The sequence below is a fragment of the Cupressus sempervirens genome, chromosome 10 (assembly GCF_028749045.1).
Source record: "Cupressus sempervirens isolate cs-2001-9-10 chromosome 10, ASM2874904v1, whole genome shotgun sequence".
NCBI classification, from domain to species: domain Eukaryota; kingdom Viridiplantae; phylum Streptophyta; class Pinopsida; order Cupressales; family Cupressaceae; genus Cupressus; species Cupressus sempervirens.
This window is the reverse complement of record NC_143127.1, coordinates 981,055,383-981,073,977: the sequence shown is the minus strand read 5'-3', so window position 1 is coordinate 981,073,977 and position 18,595 is coordinate 981,055,383. Positions and strand designations below refer to the sequence as shown.

The window sequence follows — 18,595 nt, the reverse complement described above, 5'->3', positions numbered from 1 at the left end:
CTCGTTCAGTTGCAAGGGGCTTTTCTTAGCATTAGATTATGAGAAGACCTCTACTCTTATTGCAAAGATAAGCACAATCAAATTAGTTCTAAACATAGCGGCACAATTTGGCTCGAAGATCCATCAGATGGATGTCGAGAGTGCTTTCCTAAATAGTGACCTACAAGAAGTCTACATGATGCAACCTCATGGTTTCAAGGTTGTCAGTAAAGAACATGAGGTTTTCAGATTAGTGAAAGCTCTTTATGGCTTGAAGCAGGCCCCTAGGGCATGGTACATGAAAATTATTAAGTACCTCAATGATCAAGGCTTCTAGAAGAGCTCAAATTTGTACATCAAGACTATTGACTGTGACATCATCCTTCTGATTATTTATGTGGATGATTTTATCATCACTGACAGTTTAATATCTTTAATTCAAGGAATCAAACAAAGTTTATGCCATTCTTTTGATATGACTAACCTTGGGCTCATGCATTATTGCCTAGGTGTTGAGGTTTGGCAATAGTCTTCAAGTATATTCATCTCTCAGTCCAAATATCCTAGGGCTCTATTAGACGAATTTCGTATGCAAGATTACAAGCCTACATCTACACCCATGGAGAAAGATCTCAAGTTATCACCTAAGTCTTATTCTCCTCCCATCAATGATACTACATATAGGCAACTAGTAAGCAACCTCATCTACCTCTCTACTACTAGGCCTAATATCAACTTCGCAATCAACTACATCTCACACTTTATGACATCTCCCAAGGTTGATCATTCAATGACAGCAAAACATGTGCTTCATTATGTGAAGGGCGCTACAGATTATGGACTTCTTTACTCTCAGAGTTCTAATCCTAGACTTAGTGGGTTCATAGATTCAGATTGGGCAGGCTCTGTTAACAATAAAAATTCAACTTTTGGATGTGTTTGGTTTGCGATCTAGTGTCATCCCATGGACCAATAAGAAGCAGCAGGCAATTTCTCTCTCCTCCACAGAGGTTGAATTTCAAAGGGGCTGTTAAGGCAGAATGTGCAGTTGTTTGGTTTTGTCGGATGCTTGGGGATATGCAAATATCACTAGTAGGACCAACCACTTTGTTTGTTGATAACAAAGGCATTATCAAATTAGCACGGAATCCAGTCTACCATGAAAGAACCAAGCATGTGGATGTTCACTGTCACTACATACGATGGTTGAGGATGGGACAATAGACTTGTATGTTTCTACAGCAGATTAGACTACAAAGATTCTCACCAAGCCTCTTGGTTTTGATAAGTTTGTCAAATTCAAAAGACAGCTTGGTGTTGTAAATAGATTAATCATTAAGGGAGGGTATTACAATAATAAATGGCATCTATTATTATCTAATGGTTATCTATTTGTAATCTATTGTAAATATTAGAATATTTCTAATATTTAGTTTGCATGTAGTTAACTGTTAGTTTTCTATTCGCTAGAATAGAATGTTTCTATTCTTTATGATTGTTTCCTAAGGAAACATCATTCATTCTTTTGTATATATTGACCTCTCGGTCTTTGTTAATATCAAGCAAATATTTACCAATTACTTCATAATAAGTCATACATTGTTGGGTTGTGGAAGTTGTACGCAATAGTGTCTTTGTACATGGGAGGCAGGAAGGAGAATGTCATATGGTCTTATGTATAGAGGTATGTGGATTCTAAGCAAGAATGTCATATGGTGTTATACAATACAAGGGATGCAACACAGGTGTGAGTCAAATTGTACGGGCAGGTAGATAGGTGATGGGAGAAGTGCAGGCTTGTACGGGCACAACTATGAGAGACCATTCGGATGCAGTGGAGGCTGAAAGTATCCAGCTAAGGGTATTTGCCAGATGTGTATGCTTCTTTAGAATGAACCTACAACAAATAGCAGCGATTAGCAACAGGACAATCTTATTAATGAAAGCCTGTGATTTCCCAATAGGTGTGACTTCATCTTACATGAAAGGGGTACAATTCTATTTCTCAGTATTTATTAACAAACATTCAAAAAGCAGCAATATATGGAGAGGTGTGATTTGTTTGCTTCGAGATAAGTTTATGAAAAGTAATGACCCTAGGTAATCGCTTCTCTTGGAAGAGGCAGACCTTTTAAGGAAAAGCATATTTTGAAAGATATATAGGAAAATGGAGCGTGAGAGGAATATATATGAAGATTTAATTATAATATTCAGATCAAACTTGGCACTCAGATCGAGCCACAGTTTAAAGTTATGGATGAATGTTTTTAGAGATATTGTTATGTTATGGATTGATGTTTTTAAAAGATATTGTTATGCAGAGACAGTGTCATCAGAACATCACATAAGCTATAAGAATCATATCAGAGACAGTGATAGCGAATTTTGGATTGGCTGTTATATCAAGCCATGATATGCAGCAAGGATCAGTGGCAAGATTGATAAAGATCAAGAACAGTGGTAAGAGTATCCATTGTCAATCACTATAATAGCAATTAGGTTTGTAATCAATTCGATTCTTATAAAGAACCACAAAACTCTTTGTCAAATTCAGATCAGTATAATATTTAAAACCTATTTATATATAATCAGATCAACCCTTGTCATATCAACATTTATCTTGCATTAGTTTGTTCAGAACAATCTTCATAAACAACATTCCTACCAAAGTTAAATCAGATATTGCAGTTGTTTGTTCAATCCATTTTTCAGATCAATATCTACTATATAAGTGGTTATCTTGCACAGAGCATTTGGATATAAGGATAATATAATCAATATTTGTTGATCAAGGACAATTTCTATAATACAGCAATTATACAATCATTGATTTGAGAACTATACCAGAATTATTTTTTACATCAAGATAGCAGACAATTGCATTGATCAATCTTTCCTTGTCAAATTCATTAGAAAGCGATTTTGATACTATACAAATTAGCAAGTCACATTACATAAACTCATTTGCGGAAAATTAAAGAGTTGTGTGTATGTTATAGATAGAAAGAAGTCTGTTGCAATTTGCATTATAAGAATTTGTCCAGATCCTAGGAAATCATATAAGGGACATTACGATGTTATTAGAGCAAGCTATATCGCCAACTTCTGAAGGTTATGAATCATAAAGAAACTAAGTGCTATTACAGAAAGAAATCCACCAAACTACAGAAGATAAGATAACATTCAAGTCCTCCTCAAAGAAGAGCAAACAAGAAGAAACTGGTATGGGGGGACATGGAAAAATTACCAACTGCGTGAATCAAACAGTTGCAGAGCAAAGAATCAGTCAAGAAAGAATGGCTCGACTGTTGGACTTACTAACAAAATCCATGTTAAGCAACAAAAACAATAACAATTGTAATGGCAACAAAGGAGGCCATGAAGGAAATGGAGATCAATCCAACAGTAATCATACTCCAACTAGACATATGCATTCAACAAATTCGATACTGATGATACTAACATTCCCACCTGAGTGGAACATGAAGAAAGCAATGAACCCACATTGGTAGATCTACAAGATCAATTTCAACAGGATTGGATAGATAAGGATTACAACACGATATGCCTGTAAGGATGAAGCACTTGCCCAAAGAGCATAGAGATCATTACTTTGACCTATTGAATAAAATTGGAAAGCATGAACGCTTGAATGTACAAGAGAGGAAAGATTATGATTCAAATATTGCATCAAGAGTTTCACACACGCACAGACTCATCTAACCAATAATCAGTCATTTAAGGCCTTGAAGGTTGTTGCACCAAGGGGAGATAGCGTAAAGAGTTTGACAGTTGCAAGTCACGAAACCTTGGAAAAAGATAAATCAATAGATAATCATCAAGCATTACAAGAAGCAGTTGATTCTTCACATGTTTCTTCTATCAAAATAAATTGAGTACATACATTCATGAAGATTATCAGATTGTTGCTACTCCATCTTAAGGATCATGTATTGAGGATAACTAATGATTTTCTAAGTCAAAATGGCATTCATAATTACGCTTTTCATCCTCATAAGTACATGGCATCCACTAACAAGTTGGTGGCTGTGGATGAGAAGAGTATCATTTCTAATGATAGTGAATAAGAAGTCATTGTGTGTCCAATTTGATCACCTTGAGGAAGATAAATAATGAAATGTCACAGAAAGATGAGATAACAAACATAGTAAGCAAAGATAGATCAACAGCTAGATGTCATGAGATGCCAGATCAACATAAGCAAGAAATGGATAAGTTGATATATGCTCATGAAACCTTACAGATAGAAAATCAAGGTGTAGTAACTGGACACTTCGAAAAAAGAAGAGGTCAAAGAAGGAAATGATGAGATTAAGGGATCAAAAACATAGCGAAGCACCATGACTCAAACTATTGTCTGCAGAAATCAGATAATAAAATTTGGAAAAAAGATAGGTTTGGAAAAAAGGATAACTTTCAGCTTGTTAATAATCCCTTGTTTGAGGTTGAAGCTAATGTGACCTATGATAATCTGTTTCTCAAATCAAAAAAAGAAGCTATTATGGAGTCATATGATAAGGTTCAAAACGAACATAAAACTTGGGACCTTAGCACATTTCCTATCAAAGAACTGTGGATACAAGCTTGGAGTAGTGAGACAAACCATAGAGATGCTATTACCAATCACTCTTTTATCAAACTATAAAAGATTGCAATTCAGATCAGGTTAATGAAGAAGAATCATTCCATAGCTCAAAGACCATATGTTGAACACTTGAGTTCAACGGAAAGGAGAAGTAACACTTCCAGTTTATGTCCTACATAAAATAGTTATTACTGCAATTGTTTTCCCATAATGATAAAATCAATTCAAGGCCAAATGGCTTGAACCATTGCCAACTTTATGGAAGCTAATTAAAACAGGTTCTACAAGTGCCATTCAGATTTTCACCTCCAGAAATCACGTTATAACATCGTGATGGTTGCCATAGATTGGAAAACTTGGAATCCTGGAATCAATTGAGATTCAACAGCTATGGAAATAATTTAACTCAATCAATTGAGATTCAACAGCAATGGAAATAATTTAACTTATAATGATTTTCAGAAGCCTATTATTCTGGGGTTTGGGTTTCTCAAATGACCATCTTCTAAAGAGTTTGTACAATATTGGATTACTCATCTTACTAAAGGACATCAAAGGACTGCTGTTGCCCTTGTTCAACCTAGCTACATTATGAGCAGAGTGTGCTGCCACCCTTGGAACCTTAGAACTGATATGATGGATAGTTTTTTTAATAATATGGTTAAGTTTAACAAACCTTGTAAGTTCAAGACATGAGTATGTGTAGAGGCGACCTACCAATGTAATTGAGACCCTAGTATCATCATGAACATCTGATCTTGCTTGTGGGTAAGCAGATTCAAGGAGGGGAGACTGTGATGTTCCCATCCAATCCAAACAAGAAAACAATGTTTCATATATATACATATGACAGCTTACTGCAAAGTGCAATATGCGACGATCCATATTAAAAATGGAAATAGTGATCATAGGCAGCAATCACAATTGAGAGAAGCACTCTGTGTAACGTAGTGAAATAGCATAGAATAATAGCAAAGATCAGCAACCAAATGAAGACAAAAATCATTCTTATTTGTAAAATTGGCAATATTACACATACAGTGTTGTGTATTCAATAATGCAGCAATATGCAATAATAGTATTAGAGTGAATGTCCATAATACATCGATCTGTTTTAGATTTTTTTTAAAGGAATAAAATGGTAAATAGTTAGTGTCCAGTAAAAGGGTGCAATTTGTTAACAGTGGCAATTAACAAGAAGACAAGCTTATTAATGAAAATTAGTGATTTCCCAATAGGTGTGACTTCATCTTACATGAAAGGGCTGCGACTCTATTGCATCATGTTTATTAACAAACAAACATTAAGAAAAGCATCAATTCATGCCTAGGGGTCCAATTTGTTCATTTGGAGTTAAGTTCATGAACAGTGATGACACTTCAGATAATTGCTTCCCTTGGAAGAGGCATGTCTTTTAAGGAAATGAATATTTTGGAAAGGATAAAGGAAGATGGAGTGGGGCGAGAGAAATATTTTTGGAGCCTTTGTGAATGTATGACTTGACAACAAGACAAGTCAAAGAATACTTTCCAAGAAAGCTTATTGTTGTCATTATCCATCCCTGAGTAGAAGTCGGAAAGCATATCCATGGATTTCATTGTTGGCCTTCCTAGAGTGCATGGTAGAGATGGCATCTAGGTAGTAATTGACAAATTGACCAAACATGCACATTTCTTTGCCATATCATCTAGGAACAAGGTACCTCACATTGCAAAGTTGTTCTTCATAGAGGTGTGTTGACTTCATGGGCTACCAAATAACATTGTAAATTATCAAGATAACAGGTTTCTCAATGTCTTCCACCAAGAGCTATTTAGGATGGCTGGCATAGAGCTGACCCTAAGCAGTAATTACCATACACAAACAGTTGGTCAAACGAAGATTGCTAACAAATGGGTGGAAGGGTATTTACCCAATTATGTTGTGGGGTAGTAGAAGGCCTAGATTAGGTTGTTGCATTCAATTGAGCAATGCTGTAATACCACCTATCATTGGTTGATTGGGATGACTCATTTTTGAGCTTATATGGATATGATGCTACATCTACATAGAATTGGAATTTGGAGACAACATAACTCCCAAGGCCAAGGATTGGATTAAGGAGAGTCGGGATATCCTTAAGTCACTTAAGAATAATCTTCAAAGTGCACAGAATCAATAGAAGTTTTTTTGTGGATTAACACAAAGCTAATTTTATTTTTGAGGTGGACGATTCAGTCTTCTTGTGCCTAATCCCTGTAGACAGTGTTGTTGAGAAGATAAAACCTCATCTTTAGAGTTGCCTAAAAAATTCACATAGTGTTCTAGATCGTTATCTCAAAAAAGCACTTGGGCTTCATAGCACTTTATCACTTGAACTTTCACCACTAAATAAGGGCATATTGCTTTTGATTCCTTATGGTATTATGATGTCAGAACGAGGAAATTTGCAAGCTAGTGCTCCAAGATGGTAGCAAGTACTTTATAACTAAGTGAAAACAAACTTGAAGGTTGATAGATTCTAGTAACATCAAGTTTTTTTCAACCATTACTAACAAATCTTTATAGTTGAAGATCCATCTATTGAGTAGGAACAAACCCTTCAGCAATTTTTGATTGTGGTCCCTTCTTAGATCTCCAAATCTTATCACGTTGTTCATGATTAACAAGAAATTTTAAAAATTCTTATTCACAAATTTATAACATGCATATTTATCACTCTTTATGTTGGGCCAGTTCCAAGGGTTCTTTAAGACTTTATTTGGGCTGCTTCTACACATGAAAAGGAATTTCATAGAGATGTCTAGGATTTTTGTTGTCTCCCTTGTGAGCCTACCAGCGTGCATTTAATGGAAACTCATCAGCAAGTGTGATATTTGTGTACTAAGTGGATTATTAGAGCTCATAAAGGAGATGAAACTGAATTATATCACTTTATGTGGTTTCTCATAAAGACAAACTCGAAAAGGGCTTGGAATTCAATCTATCCTCGTTGAAATGTCATCTTTTTGAAATTGGAATTAATGATAAGCAATAATAATAAAATTAAATTATAAGAGAATAAATGTCCCTCAAACATGAGATACAAAAGGAATAGCAAAAAATCATTTGAAAGGAGATGTGGGAGGAGGAAACAAGAATGGAGCATAGGAATTATGGAGGGATTAAAGGGAGCGTAGGAGCGGGAAGAAAATAAGTAATTATTTCAAAGGGCAAAGGGTTGTATTATGAAAGGTCGTCTATCTCAAAGAGCGAAAATGATGAAGGATTGTGTCCCTTTCAGAAAGTGTTAACTGTGAAAGGGTGTAACTATTGCAAAGGAAAGACATGATGAAGAGATGTGACTCATCCTCGCACTAGATGATATAAAGAAGATAAAGTTTTATTTGAGGATGAAATCCAAGGGAAAATGATTTGGGGAATAACAATTTTTTTTCCCAAAGGCAACAATGAATTGTGGTGTCTCAATCCTCATAAAAGGTGGAGACATTTCACCAATACAGTAAACAAGAGAATTTATTCCAAGTGTTCAAGGATCACTAATAAATCTATCAAAAGAAATCCTTCATTTATCCATCAATCATTAATCCATCATGAAATCAAGCAAACTATCATCAAATCCACATCAATCATCCCTTCAACTTGGAATCAAGAAATCAAGCATCTTTCTATCAAATTGGCGTTCATTCAATCATCTTTGCCAATATATCAAACAACACTCCTTACATTATCACTGGTCAATCATCTTATCAGCAATCACTTAATCATCACTCACCAATACCTCAAATTATACAATCAAAGGAATTCACTCAATCAATCAAACATTCATACAAATATCAACCAATCGGCATAAATCAAATGACCAAGTATAATTTGAATAGAACTCAGAAAATAGTACAACAATCTAAAATATTAAAGAAAGTGATTGGTATGCAATATTATAGTATTAACTATAAAAACAATCATGTAAGGGCTAGTAAGGAGACCCGGTTGGGTGGGCAAAGATGGATTCCCTATCTAAGTAGGCCACCCCATGTTGGATGGACAAGAACTCCTGCCACTTGTGGAACAAGGGGTGTTATAAAATGCCCTTGGGCTTAGCTACAGTAAATGTTCTACAAACCCAGAATGGTCGGTTGTTGGAAGTAAAACTAAAGACTGGAAACAATCGTGTATGGCTTAGAACTGAGACATGATTGGCAGGACAAAGACGAGTTCTCTGTCTACATAGGCCACCCATGTTGTGTGGGCAAGAGTGTTTAGCAAAGCATGGTAAGTTGTCATTGATAACAACTAATATTCTTTTTCATGGTCATTTTGGAGTTGAGAGGATTTACTGGAAGTTTTACACTTGCAAAAAAAATTAGTCTACTGGAAGCAGTGTTCAGGCAGTCAGAAAGACCAATTAAATATGAGCAGATTTAGTTACAGCATGAGATTGTGGGGCATGGTGGTACACATGATTACGTCTAGTACGATCATCGCAAGGTTTGAAGTGGTTGCATTATGGAGATATTCATTTCTGAGTATTGGGCTGACAGTTCTGTGAAGAACAGGGCGGTTGGCAATGATTTACCAGTATGATGTATTGGTTGGAGAATTAATTTCCATAAATGATATATTTTGGTTGAGCCAACATCAGAGTTATTTACTCTTGATTGGCTATCATCGCTTTATTGTTTTGGTCAAAGATTCTACACATTTCATTCTAGAAGCCGAAAGGAATTATGTTTTTGGTTAGGAGATCATATATTGGATCAAGTTTTAATTGCATAGGAGATATGTGATATATGGTTAACAATTATGTTGCATGGATGCAAATTGTATAGTCACAGATTGTGTTTGATGCAGAGACTACCAAAGGTTCATCAGAACTATTCTCAAGGGGAAACGAAAATTCTACTAAACAAATTGCTCTTTATCTACTGTGTGAGGCTTGCATGAGAATCCGTCTCACTACAGCACACAAATATAATGGTGGCAGTTCAATATGAGGATAACAATGTTGATGAAACAAAAAGTTTATAAAATTGTTTCAATTTAGGCCTTTACATTAGCTATCATATTTAATTGCACTTCATAATTGAGTAAACATCTAATCAAGCATTATAGACATCGCTTCATATAGTGTGCTAATCAATTATATCAATATGTATTGATATTATTTCTCACAATGCAAAAATATTCACACATAAGTATACCCCTATTTCAATTTTTGGTATGGTGTTAGCTATATTCAGAACTTGACGATTGTATGAGGTTTGCGTAAGAAATGAATTTAAAAATGTCTATATACAAAGTGATGAGCACATGCTTATACTAAAGGTGTGGTAAATCAGTATAAGGCAATCTTTTACTCTTCCAAATTGATAATCACAATAATCATCAATCATGCAACATCAGCAACTAAGAACACAAGATTTATGTGGAAATGCTTTCCTGAGAAAACCATGGCAAAATATTGTTAATAAAGACTCCTCTTACAAACATTGTAGGCACCAACCTATTGAAGACAGCAGTCCATACAAAACTTTGTAGAAACTAACTCACTGGATACACCAATCCCCACCATTGAGCACCAACCCAGCAAGAGAGGCCAATCTCTTCTATTGAGAGGCATCAACTGGTAACACAAGAGAATCATACTCATCATGAAAACAAATCTCCTTCAACTCTACCTCAAATCTCCTATAAATCACCTTTAAAATCAGAATTAAATCACTTGAAAGATCTGCTATAAATGTACCTTTTATCTCCTTGAAAGGTCTGCTATAAATCTGCTCAAATCTCCTTGAAAGTTCTGCTAGAAATCTGCCTTCAACTTCTTTAAAAAGTTTGCCACATATATACCTTAAATCACTTGAAAGGTCTCCTATAAATTTACTCATAATCTACTGTAATTCTGCTCATAATTCTGATGCAATTTTGCTTATATATCTGATGTAATTCCGAGGAGAAAACTAAATCAATTAGTGAGTAAAATTTAAAAACACACCTTCCACTATCTTGAATGGAAATAATGATCTTAGATTGCTTGAAAATTTGAAACAACTTATTTCCATCTCTAGATCACTACAGCAGCTCTTTTATACACTCAACTATGCTCTTTTGCCTATGGTAGGTTTCTAACTTATAAATACTACGGTTCAAAAAATTAAACTTGAACGCTTCTAAATTGCTTGAATGGACATTTACATGTGATAAGTTAGGATACCCAAAGTCTCTAGAAACCAATTAGGAAAGTAAGTAGAAGAGTTCTCGGTCTTTTTCAGCCATTGTTGTCACATGACAAAACTAACACCTATATTTCAAAACTAACCCAATTATTCAAAATCGCCTACTTTCAATATTCATAAAATTGCTACTTCTTAGACAAAGCAAGCCTAGTGTTTATGAAACTCTTGCATGTCTATATCTGGCAACTCACAGAGGCCACAAATATTCAATCTCTCTCCAGCTTTCCAACTTTTGATGCCTAAGAACTGCTTCATGGCTCTTACTTCTCCAAAGAAATCAACTGATTGATTTTACTGATAAAAAATGCAAGGTTGACTGTCATAATTGGCTCCAATTGAAGCCCATTATTCCGCATATGTTGGAAAGCACCTACTTATATCCCACCTCCATGTTCACAACTCTCTACATCTTTCTGAATTCAGGCCCATTTATGTATGTGTTTTGCTACTAGTACCATTTGAAATATACATGCTGTTTGCTTTTCAATACAAATTGGGATTTGTTATGCAGATAAATTATGCAATTCAAGTTTTTTTCACAAGCTTCCCTTTTTTCATGAAATTCTGATTGGATGTATGACATGGCAATTGATAGAAAGTTTCAAATGTCTTTACTTTAAGTCATACTAAAGATGAACGTATGTCCAAAGAAGTTTTGTCACATCCTGACAGATATAGCTCAAATTTAGACATTTTGAACAAGCTAGATTTGTCTGATTCAGTCCAGACTTCTCAGATCCTAAAAAAAATTACAGGACTTCCAAATTTTCTTGGCCTCCAGAATGTATCAAAAAAATTCTAACATAGTCACCAAGTTCCAAACTGTAAATGGTAGGGTTCCTCTTGAACCTGAATCGTGATGGAACAAATTGCATCCACATTGTATGGTTAGAGTTTCACTGTTCAGTGTATTAATATTATGAACTAAATTTCACTTTATGTTACTAAAAATAAAGAATCGGGGACAAATATAATAAGATCATCTCTTTGTATACAGATAACTGTTTTGTATTCACTCCTTATGTGCAACGTCATGCAATGTGACCCCATGTTTCAAATATACCTAACACCATATAAAAAATTGAAACAACAGTATATTTACGTACATGTTTTTTCTGCATTGAGGAAAAGAATATCAACACATAAAATTGATTTATAAAACTATATAGAACGATGACTATGAAATAGAGTCGATGTAAGGGATTGCTAAGAGGGCGTACAGAGTTAGAGTAAGGAAGACCTTACTGTGTGGGGGAGTGTTGACGTACGATGGGACCCGTACAATACAACCATGTAGAGTGTACGATGGACTAAGTTTGTACGGGGTGAGGGGATGTTTTGGCATATAGTAGGAATGGATTTTCGTACAGAGCATACAAATACAAGATGACTATTTTTTAAAAATCCACATATCATCTATTTAAATATACTGATTAGTTCACAAAAATCAAGTGTTCTATGAGAACAAAACTAAATAGGAGTAGTAAAATTGAAATTATTTCACAACAAATCCCTCAGCATTGTGTACAGCACCTGGGCATTATGACTTGCACGAGCAATGGTGCATCTGAAGAAATGTACGACGGCTTCCATGATGCAATTGACGTGCCGGAAGGTCATCATCTTTTTGAGTCCCCTGACTATCTTACTTAAGTCTTGTTGATATTGCATAAGATAAAGATCCTATGTCGCTATCAGAAGGGCTACATCATTTAACCAGAATAAGAAAATGGAAGCACAAAGATGTCACCCAAATCCACACAAGGGCGGAAGGTAACGCGAATACTATTAGCACTAATATGACATTTCACATGCTTAGAAAAACTCCTCCTCCTGTGCTACGAAGAAGAATTCGCTCATATGATAATAATTCTTTTCTTAAATAATTCTCACGCCATAAGCTATATTTAGCCTCCGCTCCTAAAAACAAGTCAGAATTACCTCTCTGCTGTAGGTAAATCCTTACACATGCCCCTGTCCAGTCGCAATATGCAGAAATCTGCTCCACACACAATGTTGATACTTCCCAAACTAATCGTCACCGAACAGCTAAACAGGGGCTCGATCCCGAGACCTCCGCGCGACCGAAAATTTTTCCCTCCGCTAAACCCTAGAACCTTTCCCCTTGCAGAAATCTGCTCCAGGCGAGGTTTATTTTCCGGGAAGTCGCCGAAATAGCGGAGTCGCTGCTAAATTTAGCCCTCGAAACCCCGCCTCGTCCGCAATTAGAAACATCAAAAAATAGCCTCGTCCGCAATTAGAAACATCAAAAAATAGCCTTTCTCTGAGGCAAATCAACGTTCATTGGTTCTTTAGCGGCAAATTAGCCGACTGGGTTGAGGAACAGTGGCGGAATCTTTGCTATAATCATGTAATTTAATGATGATTCCTTTGCTATAATCCATTGCATGGAATCTTCTGGTGAGGTGTGGCACGCGTTTGAGGTGTAGTTATGTTGTATTTTTGAATGATTTTGTGAAGATACTTGTTATGAGTAATGACAACACAGATATGTCAAAACAGAGAGAGATGGAAATAAAAATGAGTGCTCTTCACTTCCATTTTTGCCCGAAACATTTACTAATTCTTTTGAATTAAAATCTGAATTGGAATGGTTTTTTAAGTGTCTGTTTATGACTAATTCTTTTGAATTAAAATCTGATTTCGAATGGTTTTTTAAGTGTCTATTTATTTGCATGAGACGTATCACTGATATGCAAGAATCGGTTGGAAAGAATAGGAGTGTAGATATAATACTTTGCAGGTGTTCTTGACATATAGTTCTGATTTTTATTTATGTTATTTGCTGCACCAATTACAGAAAATGCGACACCAAATCGCTTCTCAACTATGCATTATCGGGTGCATTCGTTGTGCCCATGTATTTAGATTATTTGACTGTTTCAGCATTAAATTTTATTGTTGATTAATTAAATTAAAAAACATACTTTTTGTTTTCTTTTTGTTTTCTACATTAAATGGTTAGTAATAAGTATGGAAAACTAAAATAGTTATTACGAGAAATTCATTCTTCCTTTCTTATTGATTAAACATATTTAGTTTCTTTTATATTTATTTATTCTTTAATTCTTCATTTTTTTGAATTCAATTGTGGTTAAATTAATAATAATAATAATAATTTAAATTAGACTAATAATTTTCAATGTTCCATCTTATTTTTTACTTTGTAAGATGATCTTATAAATTTTCATCTAAAAATTTAAAATTTAGTTTTAAAAAAATAATATTATTTTATATTAAGCATAATTTTATTTTATTTTAATTTAATTTATTAAAGAATTTAACTATATTTTGCTCCACTTCTGTAATAATATTTACTTTCCAATATTTATTAATATAAAAAATATTGTTTGTATAATATATCAACTACTTTTAAAGTACATATTATTTAAATATTTCAATATTGATAAATTAAACAATTATTTTTGCTTTTTTATTTAATTGTTCTTTAAATTAATAAATTTTCTATGTATTTTTCAAGCTTCTTATCCCTAATTCACAAATGGAGATGGAAGTTTATTATTTTTCCTCCTATTAAAATGGAGATGATAAATATTGAAAATAGATATAGAAGTGGACATATGCTTATTTTAATACTTAATGAATTGAAATGTACAAAAAAAAATATTAAATATAAGATTTTAAATATAGAAATTTTCACCATCAAATTATAGGTCCCAAACTACTATCCAAATTGATTTGAGGCTATGTGAAGCTATACCCACATCTATGCTGCTACATCTATAGAAAATGGTAATATTTGACATTCTAATATTATATTATTCTTGTTTCATTCTATAGATTGACATTTGTTGTATTTAAAAAGGTTTTCACACACAATAACAAAAAAGAACAAGGCAATTTCAAGTATGTCAAGTAACATTTTCAACACTTTTATAATTGAAATTAGTTCTCAATTTTACACCATTTAATCATATGCACTTCCTCTTATCAATTTGCATCATTTTCCTTTTACTCACACTAGCCATGCATCTGACTCAAACTATGTTTGTATTTACATACAAAAGAATGTATTTAGACAATTGTACAACTCAAACCAACTCTTGAATTAGGATGTTGTGCATTAAATAGAACATTAAAGTTGTACAATTTTTGAACATCCAAAGAGGTTACTTGCGTGTAAATGACTAAATTATATATAACAACTAAATTGTAATCTAGAAATCCTTCTTTTAATATTACATCTCTTTTATTTTGATTTTAAGACAAAAAGACCTATTGGCGTACCCCTTGCACCTCTTTGGTGCAAGTGCTAGTATAATAAAGTTTAACTGTCTATGTCAATGGACGATAGTATGGAATCCCACGGCATTAGCCGCCCCTTCAAATCTTCCATTAATTGTTGTGCCTTCGACGACTAGACTGCTTGGTTAACACCACACCGACATTGTCATACGGATTCGTGGTATCTTTTCTTCTCTTTGAAGTCATATCTGTGCCATCATATGAACTTTTTTATAGCATTAATGAAGTTATGAAGCTTTGACAAATGATAATACAAGTCTTTATATATGAGAAGTGTTTTTTTTCATTTAAGGAATCTCTTCTTCTTTTCTTCAACTATTTTGAAACTTTTTTTACAGACATAACCTTCAAATCAAATCTTAATTTGATAAAACATTCGGTGGCAAATTAAATAGAAAGTTTCTTTATTAATCTTGAGTCAATTTTCAACTATTTGGAAACTTCCTTTAAAAACATATCTTTTGGAATAAATCTTGATTGAATGAAACATTGAGCGTGAAATTAAATAGAAAGTTTCTTTATTGATCTTGAGTTAATGAAATTGAAATTGGAAAATTGTGATTAGAAAATTTCAATAAAATGTTTAGATATTGATGCATTTGGGTTCTATTATTGTAAAAAGAAATACTTTTAATTTTAATAGATACCATAAGATAACTTTATTGAAATAAGTTAAATGAAAGTTTTGAAATAGCTAACCCACCATCTCCTTAATAGCTTCTATCACAGCTGGCATTGGGCATTTGAGCAGCAATTTCAACCTCTTGTCCTGTACTGGTCTGAAAAATGCCTTCTATTGTCTGCTTGTTTTAAAGGTAAATGTTGCTTCCATTCTACCTTTCAATTCAGTCACTATCACTTCTATAAATTTATTGTTTTAATTATTAGAAAATTCTTTCCACCTTTACTATATATAATGCCTTCAGATAGTTTCCACATTAACGGAAACATCACTTCAACCTTCCTCAAAGATCATGCCTTACCTGTTATCACATCTTGTCATGATTAACCCATTTATTACCAATTTTCCAAATCTGCCCATCCAACTTTTTTGATAGTCCTTTATGACATCAATTATCTTTCCATCATCTCTTTTTTATAAAACACTCAACTAATCTCAAAAAGAACACCAACTAATAAATGCATGAAACCTCTTCGTCAATTCCTTCCCAATGGCTACAATTTTCAAAAACTAACCATCCATCCTCCCTTAAGCCTACTACCCATTTTGAGAGAGCATTTGCATCTTTGTTTGCTTCTCTAGAGACATGGTAAATTTGAAATTCCTCAAAATTATTTAACTCTTCAACAATAGATACTAACAAAAATTTTAAGTGCCATGTGGAGATTGAATTATTGCTAACAACTTGCACAACCACCATCGAATCACCTTCTAAAATAATTTTATTTCATCCATATTTTTTTGCACATTTTAATGCTAGCAATGCTTCCTAGAACTTTGCTTCATTATTTGTTTCATCCTGTAACCTTAATGCTCCAAAGGCCACGTCTCGCCTGAATAATCCTTTATCATGCATCCTGCTCCTAATTTTCTAGGGTTTCCTTTAGATGCCCCATCAAAATTTTACTTTTTAACCAACCTTCTTCAGGAGCTTCCCATTTTGCATCTTCCCTTTTATTGGTTTTAGAATTAGATTTTCCATTTGCCCATTCCTTTCCTAATTTGAGCTCTAGCCACATTTTTTGAGTAGCTCTATCATAATTCATTAACACACATTTTGACATATTTTTCCTAAAGATTGCAACATTAACCATTTCTTCAATAGACTGATCAATCATTTCTAAAAGTTGATCAATTATCTCTGATAATTCCTAAAAAATTCTTCTATTCCTTTCCTTCTAGATCTCCCATATAACAATTGAGGGATTCACTCTCCATATGCATTCAAAAAAGTTTCTCCTTCCTACTCTTGGCCATAGAGAAGGCCTTAAGATAGGGGCTCCAAGGTCCAAACCAACCCAATTTCTCTTGAAGACAAGACACCCCCATCATTGTGCTATAGTGTCACAATTTAACAACAAGTGATTAGCACTCTCCTCTTCCTTTCCACACATAACACATTTTGTAGAGCCTTGGAAACAAAATTTTCTTCTCCTATCCCTTGTTAAGATTTTTCCTTGTATTGCTAGCCATGAGAAAGTTCCCACCTTTGGAAGTATTTCTTTACTCTAACACAAATCCCCCACTTCAAAACATTCTTCCTCCTTATTGTCTAAAATTTTATATCCAAACTTGACTAAAAACTTACCCGAAGCTATTGCACACCAACTAATCCTATCATCTCTATTAATTATGTAGACCTTTCTTCTATGAAAGATCTCCCTTAGGGATTATTGTTGTCCTTTAGATAGACCTTCCACTCTCCAATCTTTCCACATCCATTTTATCCCAAATACTCCCTCAACTTCCATCATATAGTTTCTAACATTCCTACCCCACAAGTCACACAATATCTATTTCATTTCTCTATCTCCTATTTCCTCATCTAAAGATTTGTTTCCATTCCATGAGTCCTCCCAAAACTTTTCCCTATTACCATTACCAATTACCCATGAAATATGGTTTGTTATGACATGCCTGCATGAAAGAATAAAATTCCATATTGTTGAACCTCTAATTGGATTTTGAATAGTTAAAATCCTTATATTCTAATGAGAGTCTAAATATTCAGCTTTGAGAATCCTATTCCACATTTGCTCTTCACCATTTTCCATCTGCCATACCAACTTTGCCCCTAAAGCAATGTTCATTGTGTTCTAGTCTCTAATTCTTACACCTCCAAACTTCTTTGGTCTACAAAAATTTTCCCCTTTAAGTAATGACCATTTTTTCTCTTCCCCCACCCCACTCCAAAATAATTTTCTCATCTCCCTTTCCACTAAGTTAATCACCTTCTTCAAGATTTTTAACCACATCACTAAGAAAATAGGCAGCACTAAGATCACTACTTTTGGCATCATAATCCTTCCTGCAGAAGTCAACCACTCACCTTTTCATCCTTCCATCTTCCTCAAACATTTTTCTGCCAATCCTTTCCATACTTCACTTCTATTTTTCCCTCAGAATAAAGGAATTCACATATACCTACTTGGAAGATTTTCCTACTTTATATTTAGAATTCTCCCAATGGCTCTTCTCCTATAAAGAGGGGTGTTAAAAAAGAAAATTTTAGACTTTTCTCAATTTCTCTTTTGTCCTGGCACTTTTCCATAGATTTCCAATCTTTTTCATCAATCAGATTCTTGCTCTGAAGCTTCACCAATTAGAAAAGTGTGATCTACAAACTGCAGATGCGAAATTGGGTCTACTCCCCTTGCCACCTTTACCCCTTTTCGTATACCTCTAACCTTTTTTTCTTTAATTAGCCTCCCTAACACTTCAACCAAGATTATAAATAAGAAAGAAGATAAAGGGTCCCCTTGCCTAATCCCTTTTTCTAATTCAAAAAAGCCTTGGGGACTGCCATTAACCAACACAGAGAACCTT

General features: G+C 34.1%; 1 protein-coding gene across 2 annotated transcripts in view; it reads right to left on the bottom strand.

The window, feature by feature from the left end:
* LOC149537255 (serine/threonine-protein kinase BSK1-like) overlaps window positions 1-13,623 on the bottom strand; it is a 97,484-nt gene extending 83,861 nt beyond the window's left edge. The window contains exon 1 of one of the 2 annotated variants that reach the window (XM_089807573.1): window positions 12,334-13,623. In XM_089807573.1, the coding sequence (XP_089663699.1) occupies window positions 12,334-12,471 (138 nt within the window). In that variant the 5' untranslated portion in view covers window positions 12,472-13,623. The remainder of the gene's footprint in view (window positions 1-12,333) is intronic. The other variant, XM_089807574.1, reaches the window with a different exon arrangement.
* Window positions 13,624-18,595: the final 4,972 nt, after the last annotated feature.